We start from the raw sequence: 11900 nt of genomic DNA, 5'->3' as shown, positions 1-11900 counted from the left end.
AAGGAAAAAAATCAGTTCAGTCGATCTGCTTTCTTCTGCACATCACACATTGTAATTTAGATTGACTTCCTAATGGTAGATTATATGTGTACTGTCATTATATTTAACAGAAGAAATTAAAATCAAGGGAGAAGAAGTCAGCGAAAGTAGAATAGAGGATGAATGATAGATCTATGCATCAAATGATGACAGATAAGGTTCTGAATGAGGTAGAAGACTAGGATAGAGATAGTAAACATATATTCCAGTGTCATGTGGTTTTAATATGCTTCAGATATAGATATAAACTAATTCAGTAAGCAACACACAATGCACCGAGTTAATGGGATAAGATCATTATTTATCAAATATCACATTGTATATGTTAAGATCACCAGTGCAAGGTCACTTTCAATGTATCTGTGATGTTCTTTTCTTCAAGTGGAATAGTTATGGACACTTGAACTTCTCATCAATAAAAAAAAATTGGCTTTGCAAGCATGATGATCAAATAAACTAGAGCACCCTTTTCTTCTTTACTGATTATTCTTATCACATGTGATTACTGCTACTATATTAAGTCTGAAGGATTCCCCTTGTTCAAAAGTTAGGATAATCACTGAGGCCTTTATCCATCCATCACTTTTGTACTAATAGATTAAGTCTTGAGTGGCAACTTTGTCATTAAATATCATAAAAGGTGAAGATGAACTGGGGGGGTGTTACCTATGATAATGACCACATGAAGTGTCCCTCTCACTTTCAGAAAGTAAGGAATGCCATAAGGTGAAATGTTTTGTTGGGATAAGATTGTCTCCAAGGTCCCAACTCTTTTTACCATTACAACTCAGCTGTAAAAATGGGTGATGTCACAAGCTTTGAGTGGTACAGCCAGCCTGAGTACCATCCTTTTCATGCATGCCACAAATATCATCATCTCTGCAAGCCAAGCTTTTAGGTCTTTGCAAAAGCTGAGATTTGTTTATTCTACTGATATTAAAGGAGGGAATGCATTGCATATCTGCATCTGGAAGGGAATATGTGAACAAGGAATAAGCAGTAAAATTCTCAAGTTAAGTTGGGTGTTGAGGGGTCCATGCTGGTGTCAATTGATGGGTGAATGAAGCCATGTGCAAGAGGTGCAACAAGTGGGGAACAAAGGATGAAGGGAGTAACATGGGGCATTATCCTCCTCTGGCACAGCAAGCTGGAAAAAACTCAACCCTCCCCCAGCTTTAGCTAGACCTTGCTTTTCCTTTAAGCCGACCACTCTTTCATTAACTGGCTCCTTTAATCTCAATAAATTGTCATCTAAATGCAGGGTTTATTCCCATAAGCTTTACAGTTGATTGCCTGCAGCACAGTTGTGTAGAGACTCACCACCCTTCATCAGCCATATCATCAGATCCACACACAAGGAACTTTGTAGGATTTCATATTGTGGTAGAAGATTCTGCTCAGTCTGTTATCAGTGGTGAGAAGAATATATTCAGGTAATCAAAGAAGGGCTTTTCTTCTCAAATAATAAGAATCATCTTTGCTCCGAAGCTGACATTGAAGACTGTGTTGTAAGAGGTGCTGATCACCAGAGGAAATAACACCCTGTGCTCATGTATGCTTATGATCTATTAGAGTCTGATTACTAGTAGCCTATTGTGGGATCCTGGTGAGATTCTGTCATCATGTAAACCTAACAGTGAAGTTGAAATGATCTGTGTGCTCCTCTGGAAACTGTGGAGACTGGAAATAGACCTTCAATACTATATGCATAGTGAGTAATGGATGGAATCAGAATAATTTCTTCCTGATTTCCTCCTTGACAATTTGAAGTATAGTGAAAATTTTCAATTAGATCTTCAGATCAAGGCCAGCACCAAACTGGTGTTGATGGTGAGAGTCACAGCAAGTTTCTTCCAATATATATTCTCCTTGTACTCATCAAGGGAGACACACTCGTGCCACCTTCAGATCTACTCATGGAGTGGATGACAATGACCTACTAGTATAATAGAGATTGGTCGTTAATTTGCCTGTTGAGAGTTGAGTTTGGATCAGCATCCCTAAGTGGAAAAGGTGGACTGCTTCTCCTGCTTGTTCATATATTGATGATCACATCATGCTTTCTTATCAGGCAGCATGTTGCTCATTATACAAAGGCTTTATTCCCCTGTTTTGCTATCATCACTGACTTTTCAACGCCTTTGTTGCCATCAATGCATGATTTGGATGTTGGCATTACACCTAAACAATCTGCAGGTCCAGAAAGTGATGAGCTAACCCTAACCCTCTAATATATCAATTTGGTGCTGGTCTCTTGGCTGGCAAATATGCTTGCTGAATGTATTCATTAGATGCTCACAGGATTGCAAGATAATTGCCATCTTGTAGATCTTAGTTAACCACCAAAATTGTGGCGTGTACGAAAGCTGGAAACTCTTTATAGTAGAGATTCTCTTATACACGATGTTATTTAAGGGAGATGAATCGGGGGATGATGTCACCTCTCATACACATTATATTGGTGAGAGGTGAGATTAGTTTTATGAGAGTTGATATCTCTCTTGAAAATTGTTGGTCGATTCATCCTGTCATCCAAATGGCTTCTTTCTAACTTTTGACTACGTCTGTTTAGGCCAAATGTCACTTTTAAATATCGAGTCAAATAAGAATAATTATCTTTTTCACATGCATTATTTTGTTTCTCAAATCAATGTTCATTTTATCTTCTTCTTCTTCTTCTACGTACCTAATGGGATAGAGAAAACTATACATAAGGCTTCATCTTGTGACAAAAATATTTTCAATGTGCTTTCCTTTCTGCTTGTACTGTTTTAATCTTATATAGAGTTCATTTTTTGTAATAAAATAAGCCAAAGCAAAGTCAAATAAGGTTAGTTTTGTTTGGAATTCAATGCTAAATGCGTGCAAATAAATGGTTTGGCTTTAGTTGATGTGCTCTTCTTCTCCACGTACTAAATTAATGTTGTCATGCGAGTTGGCACTATCATCAGATAGTCACCACCGAAGCCTTTTGTTCGATCACGCATCTTTCGAGTGTGGCTTTTGATTTGATGTAGATTCCTTTGTTGAATGCGAAAACGACCGGCTGCAAGAAGCTTCAACTCATGTGATATGCCAAATATCTTTGGATTGAATATAAATATAAATAAATGCAGATTTCAAACTCATGACCTGAACTGATACCATCATAAGAATTTTGATTGGGTGATCAATAATCACACATGCTTAAATTTATAAGATTTAATGGGGAAATTTTGTATGATTGGCATTAGCTTATGTTACACCATATTCTTATCTCCATTTGATTAATCTTTATCAATGAACTTTGAATATTGATCTAATTTTAGGAACTCAAATTTTAGCTCATTCTTGGTTTTTATATTTTTTCATTAATTATCAGTGAGGGTTTCAAAACCGACGATTCTGAAAACTGAATCATACAGAATTAGTATCGAAATTGGACTCAAGAACTATTGATGTTCTAGTTCCGGTTCTGTCAATTTTGGTTTCGATGTCAATCGTCATTTATTATTATTATTTTTAAATTAAAAAATAATCTAAAATTAAAAAAAAATCATTAGCTTTAGCTTTGATTTTTAAAAATTGAGAATCTGATTCCAACCCAATTCAGTTCTGAATTTAATTTGATTCGATTATTATTTGAAGCCACGTATAGTCAGGCTTACCTCATCCTATGGATATCATCCTACTAGTTTAGTTTTGATTTGTTTAAGTAGGCGTGAATGATTCGTCCTGTTGGAAGATGATGTGAAATTATTTATTGTTAAAATCATGACTCAAAAGCTACACAGGACTTCACTTGCAATGGATTCATAATAGCAATAGCAATAGCAATAGCAATAGCATAGTGGGCAGAATATTATTGTACGTAGTGATGCTCGCATGATCATAATTAGAATTCGCCATCGTACAATGCGAGAAAGAGGAGCTGCTGCTACTCCCCATGCGATGCATCATATGATCCAAACTGCACGAATAAACAAGGCAAAAACCCCCCTTTTGGAGTCGGCGTACGTTTCAATGATGCCTCCCATCAGGTTTAAATACACACACTGCTTCCTCGTTCCAAGGTGGCGTTGGATCTGCGGAAATCGTAAAGAAAGACTTATTATAACACACTCACGTAGAGAGAGAGAGAGAGAGAGAGAGAGTGTGTGTGTGTGTGTGTGTGTGTGTGTGTGCCTGTAACATGCTTCCTTCAAGTTTTCACCTTCCCTTACCTCTCTGTTCATCTCTCCCTCCGCAAACACTTGCCCTCGCACCCACACTGTGGACCTCACGCAGGAGTTATCATTTGCCTGATGCCTTCAGCAGCTGCAATCCACAACCGGAGTCACATGCATGCACTGCTGCGAGCTTGATGATCCAAAAGGATCAGAAAGATAAGATATATTAAGTGTCGAGCATGTGGAGTTCAATGATCCCGCAACTGCATGTGAGAACGGCTGGGGACTGACTTCACTGTTTCCTCTTCTTTTAAGCTTCACAAGCAGCCATGTAGATACAGACAGCGAGAGTGAACGAGGAGGGCTCTCAGGGTTACGTGGCCGATGTTCTTTGCATGGATCGGTCATTTGAATGATGACACCCCTTCTCTCTGATCGACTGATCACCACGCGATTCGATGGTAAGAGGTTGCTAACTTCAACTCGATAATTGCATTGATACATAGCATTTCTTAGTGACATTAAGATGTAGTCCGTTAGATGACACATCGTATTCATTTTTGAATGATGTGTTAATTCGGTCTCTGCCCCACGATGATGATGACGTAGATGGTGGCTTGTATAGCTCATTCAACTAGATACCAATCAGTGATCCTTCATGTCGAGACTAGCTGTTACCTCACGATCATAATGTTAACGGTTCGATGTACAATCTCATGATCACAAGTCTAATCATAATTTTGGTCCGACGAACGTCGCAACAAAAAGCACTCTCGAAAAAGAAAAAATCCAACCCGTCAAAGTCCATTTCTAACTTAAGCATCGTAGGGGTTCCGTTGGATATGCTCTCGATATTGAGCTCGAAAGTAAACCTACTTTAATACAATTGGCGATATCTTTATTACTTTGATATACTTTAATACAACTTGAAAATATATAAATGATATATCATTTACATCTATTAGAAGAAATTAAAAAATCTTAGGAAAATACACACTTTCTCATAAAAAAATTATCTCGATAACTTCAAAATATAAAATATAGTAAATTATATTGAACTCGGTTGATTCACCCACATCTGATGATAAATTAAAATTCAACCGAAATTGTATCAAACTTTTTTTTCCTTTTGAGGACAAAAGATCAAATAAGATCTTTCTTAATTCCAACAATCATCGAGAGAAGATATATTTGATAAGGTGAAGAGAATATAAAGCAAAAAAAGAAGGAAATAAAAAGATTGAGAAAATGAACTCAAATCTGTAGACTAAATTTAGGCAGCAAGGAAGCAAATAGTGAGTGAGGGGCTCATTTGGGCAATTCAGATCAACACTACATGTAACAAAAAAGGAGGGCATTCTGGGAACACAAAGAACTGAGACTTCCTGCCAAGACTTGCTGTGTCTGCTACCATTTCCCCCTCTTCTGCTGCTGCTGCCACAAAGCAGAGAGAGGTGAGGATAAAATAGATCATGTCATAAAGAAATGTTGACACAGATTGACTCCTTGCAATCTCCTCACAAAAGCCACCTCAACTCTCCTAATTTTCCCTCTCTCTCCATACTCATCCATCTCCTCTTTTGTTGATACCTTACTGGATTCTCACTGTAGCTCACTCAAGTCCTTGGCAGATAAAAAGTACTCTTCAGCAACATCAAGAATCACTGTGACAGTGCACATCAAATCATCAACAGAGAGAGAAACAGTGTAGAAAAGCTGTTCTACTACTTTTTCTCTCACAGTACAGGAACTAAAATTGTAGTGTGAAGTAGATAAGAGAGATTTGAGATGTTGAGACAGTGAGATCTTTTGACAATTTTTGTTCTGATTTACCACATTTCCATGTATACTCCACAATACAGAATTCTCCTTATTTCTCTGTCTCTAAGACTCTCTTCTACCACTAGTAGTGAATGCTTGCTGTGTTATTACCTCCGCTGGTCAACGTCTGCCCTCGCCGTTGGCCCGGCGAGGATTCTTATTCCACAAACAAATCAATAAATTGCAAAGGACGGATTGATGAGATGACTATAAGACGCACAGAATTGGGATTATGTTGGTGGTGGTGAGGATGCATGCACGGAGGAGAAAGCAGCATGTACGGTCATGGATGGTTGTCGGTAGAATCTATTGGACGATGGCCAAGAAGGAGCCTGCAGTCGCTGCGGCCGCCGATTCGTTCCCTCCGCCTCCGGCGCTCACGTTTTGCCTCTGGAACTGTATCTTGTACTGCATTTTTCTAGCCTCGTCATCGTCGTCGTCGTCGTCTTCGTCGTCGTCTTGGTCGAGGTTGATGCTGTCAGCTTCGTCCAATTTTTCGTAGTCGTCCATCACAGATTGCTGTGGCGGTTCCCCCATCAACTCCTTCACAATGTCTTCTGGCTTCAATGCAATACCGGTCCATCACATTGTGATCCATCAGCGAAGAAGCATAAACCCTTAGGGAGCAATGGTTACCTTCTTCAATCCCACATCGAAGAAGCTCGGGGAGAGCTCTCCGTTGCTAGTCGGTACCTCTGAACCACCTGGACCCTCGCCACCCTCGGAGTTCCCACCGTTTTGATTGTTGTCGCTGCTGCTCTTCCCATTATTGCTTTCAACCTCTGTGGCAGGTTGCTGCTGCTGCGGTGACTGTGGCGGTGGTGGTGATGCCTTCTGTTGTGGCATGATCGTTAGCGCGTTACCTTGTTGCTGACTGGAAGGGGGATTGGTTTCGTGGCCCTGCTGCCCTTGAATTCCCGCAGTGCTGCCGCTGCCGCTGCCACTGCTGCTTCCAAGGAGCCTGTTGCGGTAGAGGGTATCCAGTTGGTGGAAGTAAGGGCAGGTCTTGGAGTCCTCGGGCCGAAGCTTGTTGCTCTCCTTCACCTTCTTGAAGTACTTGTTGATGTTCTCCCACTTCTCCTTGCACCGCTTGGCTCTCCGGTTGTAGCCGAGCTGCTGCATTCTGGCGGAGATCTCTTCCCATAGTGGCCCCTTCGGCCCAGCCTCTTGGAATTTGGACTCCAGCGCGCTCCGGATCTTGATCAGTGCATGTACCTCCGCCTTTGGCCACCGGGAGGATGACGACATGGCCTCCTGCAGGCTCGCACGTCCGACCGCATCCTGAGGCTCCGAACCTGGAACAGACTCCGTTGCGGACGACGGCTGGTGGTGAGCGATCTCGCTGCTTTGGAGGTGTCGCTGAACCTCGTGCTTCTGAGGGAGTGGCTGTACCGGTTTCTGCTGCTGCAGCGGTGGGGGGTGTAGTTGTTGCTGGGGAGCCGCTGGTTGTGGCGGCGGAGCATGCGATGGCTGATGGGGGGGAAGCGGCACGATGGAGATGGGGGTGGCAGGCATGGCGGGCACCCGGAAGGTCTGGCCGCTTATTTTCTGCAGGTAGGAGATTATGGCGGTGTCCCGTGACGCCGCCATGGCGCGCTCCTGCGCTAAGACCTCCTGCTCGCGGTTCAGCCGCGCCATCTCCTGCCTCCGCCACGCCTCATCTCGTATCATCCTGTCCTGCTCTCTCTTCTCGATGGCCTCCAAGAACCGCTGCTGCATCACCTCCTGCCGCTCCATCACCTGCCTCATCAACCGATCGAAGAATGCCATCATCTTCCGGCTATTTCCCGACCCACGGCCGCTGTGCTTCCGCTTTCTCCCTTCCTGTCTCTCCGCGGCCTCTTCCGTCTCCTCGTCAGACTCGGACGACGACGAAGAGGACGAATTCGAGGAGAAGCTGATTCCCATGGCGGCGCCGCCTGTGGCCAGGCTCGAGATTCCTTGGAGGCCACCGAGGGGAGGGGTCATCTCGGGCATAACCGCCCTGGTTGGCATCGCCATGGTCGGTGGGGCCACGGAAGAGATAGGCTGAGCTCTCCCGGGTGGTGGGCCCGCCATGGCGGCACTGAAGGCGGACGAAGCAGCGACGGCAGGAGGAGGAAAGGCGGCAGCGCTGCCGCTGTGGAGGGCTTCTAGCTGACTAAAGAAGCGGTAGCTCTTGCCGTCCTGCCGTCCGGCCCGGCCGTCTTTGGTGCGCTTGTAGTACTTGTGCACGTTCTCAAATTTCTCCTTGCACTTCTTGGCGCTTCTCTTGTAGCCCAACTCCGCCAGCTTCCTGTCGACAAGGTAACCACAATTATACGCAACAGCCGCAGCAGACGAGGCTAATAGAGTAAGGACCCATAAAAGAGAAACAAGCAGCACAACAATGAAAAGGCAAATGGCCGCAGGAAAAACGAGATGATCATGATTACATTATACCTCGACAGACGCACAAAGCATCTTAATCCGATTATATTACAATTATGAACTCCCCCCCACCTCGAATACAGTTGTGACGGAAAAGGGAGAAAGCAAGAAGCAGTCGTCATAATGAGTAGTGGCCTCGAGGGGAGGAGCGAGGGAATGCATGCTATGCTGCTTCTGCATCTGGGAATCTTAGACGCTTGGAAACCAAGGACTGGATCGGGATTGGTGCAGCGGATCTGAAGCAGCAGTCATCGAATTCGGAGACCGCTATAACTTGGGAAGGAGAGAGAGAAGGAGTGGGTGGGATGTGAGGAGGTTTAGAAGAAGAGAGGAGGAGCTCTGAAGTCGCAGTAATGGAGCGCTGAAGTCGGTTGCAAGGAAACCGTTAAAGGGAGGTCGGAAGCCCATGTCTGCGTCTCGATCGAAGCATCAGAGATCCGTGAATTCTGTGAAGGGGAAGGCTCCACATTCTGGTGGCGGTGTCAAAGGGGAGCATGCAGTGGGAATCGTGAAGGACTTTAATTACCTGGTGACCTCCTCCCAGAGAGGGCCCTTGAGGGTGGCGTCCCGGAAGGCCGCGTCCATCTCGGAACGGATCTTGAGCAGGGCGACGGTCTCCTGCCGCGGCCATCGGTTGGCGGTGGCGCCGGTACCCCTCTCGGCGTCGTCGCCCGCCGCAAGGACCACGTCGTCGGGGAAGTTGCCGGCCACCGCGGGGACTAGCTCGTCAAAATCGGCAGAGGGCGCGCTTCCAGCTGGAGGTGGTCGGCTGCTGATGGGCGACGCGGTCTCGGCCAGCGGCTGCTGCTGCTGGAGGGGATCGGGGCCGGGAATTCCGAGCAGGGGCGCCCCGGGGCCGACCGCAGAGGTTGAGAATGGGGCCATTTCGGAGGGCGGCAACCCGTACGTGGCCCCTCCTTGCTGCTGCTGCTGCTGCTGCTGTTGCTGCATGTCCTTGGATTTATTATTATTTGCTCTCCTCTTCTACGCTTTTGAGCAATCCGCTACTCTCTATTACCACAGTGCGTGGCTTGATCGGTACACCGACTCCCTCCTCCTCCTCCTCTCTCTCTCTCACACCTCAGCGGGGAGACAGAGGGGAGGAAGTGGGGATTGGCGGAGTCGGAGAATTGGAAAAGGAACCCAGTACATGAAGGGGTGAAAAAGATGGGAGCACGAACAACTGGAAAGAGAGAGAGAGATAGAGAGAGAGAGAGAGAGAGAGAGAGAGAGAGAGAGAGATCCAATTCCAAACCCAGCTTAGACAGAAAACTAATACCTCTTCTCCTAACAAAACGCTGAGTAATTCAGCTCACCATGCAACAGACCCCCCGCGCAGGGGGGGTGGGGGGTGAAGGTTGAAGAACACGAAGGGGAGTGGGAGAGAAAGAAAGATCCAACAACGTGAAAGAGAGAAGAGATAATGGAATGCCAGGGAGTAGAAAGAAGGCGAGGGAGGGGGGCAGATGATGATGCTGATGATGATGTGAGAAAGAGGAGAGAGAAGAGATGGCAAATGATAAAACAAACGAGATGCTGCGTTGTCAGGGAGGCTTACTTTGTGCCTAAGAATAGTTAACACCCAAAGGACAGAGCAGAGAGAGAGAAAGATAGATCAGATATAAGCTCAGGTTTGTACCTGAAGCAAGAGGGGAAGAGAGAGAGAGAGAGAGAGAGAGAGAGAGAGAGTACTGTGCAAGAAAGAGAAGTAATCTTGCACCGTCGGCATGGAATATCTCGAGTAAATTTATCCCTCCCCCCACATGCTCTCCCACCTCAAGCCTGGTTGGTAACATCATTCATGCATGCAAGTCTCCCACAAGTAAATAACACCACCCACAGAAGTTGCTTCACCTTCTTGCTCACCCCTGCAGCTCACAGCCTTGCGATCCCATGATGGTCGCCCTTCTGCCGTGTGGTGGCCCAGCCTTTAGACCCGGTTGATAGTAGCCGGAGGTGCAGGAAATATATCTATATATCTCTGAGACTGTGAACAGGGAAAGCGAGGGGGAGGGAGACAAGCATACGTTGCAACAGCTGTAGCATGGGCCTCCTCCTCCCTCCTCCCTCCTCCTCCACGGAAGGGTAACAACGTGCAAGGCGATTAAAGCGGATCCCACGCACAAATAAACCCACGGCATGGCATGTTAACGCCTCCGTAAGCCAGGTAATGACCCCATTCTTTTGTTGCCCTTAAAGCTTGATGGAAAGGTCGACAAAGACGATCCAGGAGGCCCTACTGCCCGTTGTAGAGGAAAGCGAAGGAGGGAGAAGAGTACATGACGGTCAAATGGCTGATGATGATGGTGCCTCCTCAACCGTAGCTCCTCCATGTAATCACCCCAAAACATTACTTAGAGATGAGGGGTTGAGTTATTACCGTGGGGCCCGCCTGATCTGGTCAAGTAATAATAGACCCCATCCTTCCCACTTGTCTCTCCTGTTGTTGTTGTTGTTGCTTTCCATTTCTTTTTCTTTTTCTATATAATTAATATTTTTAACCTCACAATATATTTTTAAAATAATTTTAGGTGAATTCTCGAAAACACCATTTTCTATTTATTTTTTTCGTTTTTCCTTAATACATTAAATACCCCCAATGATCTTTTTTTTTTTTTCTATGAACTAGTATAGTTATAATTTTTTTTTATATTTAATATTAAAATAATATGTTATAGTATTTTTATACTATATTATCTTTTCTAATAATATTAAAATATATATATATATATATAATATTATCATGGTATAATGTTTTCCTAATATTACTGAAAACGGTATAAAAATATTATACTAAATATTTTTATATTATGTTATAACGAGACCGATTTATCGTATAGACAGATCCATAAGAAAAGAGAAAAAAAAATATTGTAAATATTTTTTTTTGTAAAAAAATGATGCTTCTCAAAAAAGCCACAAAGATCCAATAATTATTAATATGAATTAGAGTTTCAATTACCTGTACAATATAATATAAAATAGCCAATAATGAGGGATTGGTGGCTCCAATCAATCTCAGATCACCGAAAGCCATAATTGTAGCAATTGGCTACGGCAAGAATTCATGGCAAGTCGGCATCAACAACGAACCCGACCGGGTCCGATTTATCGGGTTCGGGTCAATCGGTAATAGAATTAACGGAAACGTGAAATGACTGAAACCCCCTCGAGTGCTGACGGACTCCGCTACCACGTGGTCGTTTTCGTCCCGACGCCGACAGCGTTGGCGTCGCTCCGCCTCCCCGAGGAGACGGCTTCCGGCGGTGGGGCCCTCCGCGGTCCCCCTTCGATGATTTAATGAGCGGGCCGGGAGATGAGACGCTCGCCGTGGGATCTCGATCGGACGGCTGCGGTTGGGTTTTGGTGCTTTCTTGGGTCGTGCGCAGGTGATGGCCTGCATCGCGATCATGTGGCCACCGCTCTCTTTCGGCTTCGCCATTAAGTCGTTTCTAATGCCAATATGACTCCGATTTGGATGTG

The 11900-nt window shown here is 44.7% G+C and overlaps 1 protein-coding gene across 3 annotated transcripts; it reads right to left on the bottom strand.

Moving 5' to 3' along the window:
• Nucleotides 1-5841: 5841 nt before the first annotated feature.
• Nucleotides 5842-10104, bottom strand: LOC135636809 (trihelix transcription factor GTL1-like). Of its 3 annotated transcripts, none has more exons than XM_065148865.1 (3): nt 8944-10103; nt 6645-8283; nt 5842-6569 (listed from the first exon to the last, which is right to left on the bottom strand). In XM_065148865.1, the coding sequence occupies exons 1-3, from the start codon at nt 9366-9368 to the stop codon at nt 6315-6317; spliced, it is 2319 nt and encodes a 772-aa protein (XP_065004937.1). In that variant the 5' UTR covers nt 9369-10103; the 3' UTR covers nt 5842-6314. The 3 variants fall into 3 exon arrangements, with proteins under 3 accessions (XP_065004937.1, XP_065004939.1, XP_065004938.1); XM_065148867.1 differs by lacking the exon at nt 8944-10103 and adding an exon at nt 8430-8925; XM_065148866.1 differs by having other exon boundaries at nt 6412-6565; nt 8944-10104.
• Between the last annotated feature and the right edge of the window lie 1796 nt (nt 10105-11900).

This window comes from Musa acuminata, chromosome BXJ3-4 (genome assembly GCF_036884655.1).
Source record: "Musa acuminata AAA Group cultivar baxijiao chromosome BXJ3-4, Cavendish_Baxijiao_AAA, whole genome shotgun sequence".
NCBI classification, from domain to species: Eukaryota; Viridiplantae; Streptophyta; class Magnoliopsida; order Zingiberales; family Musaceae; genus Musa; species Musa acuminata.
This window is presented reverse-complemented; position numbering and strand designations above follow the sequence as displayed.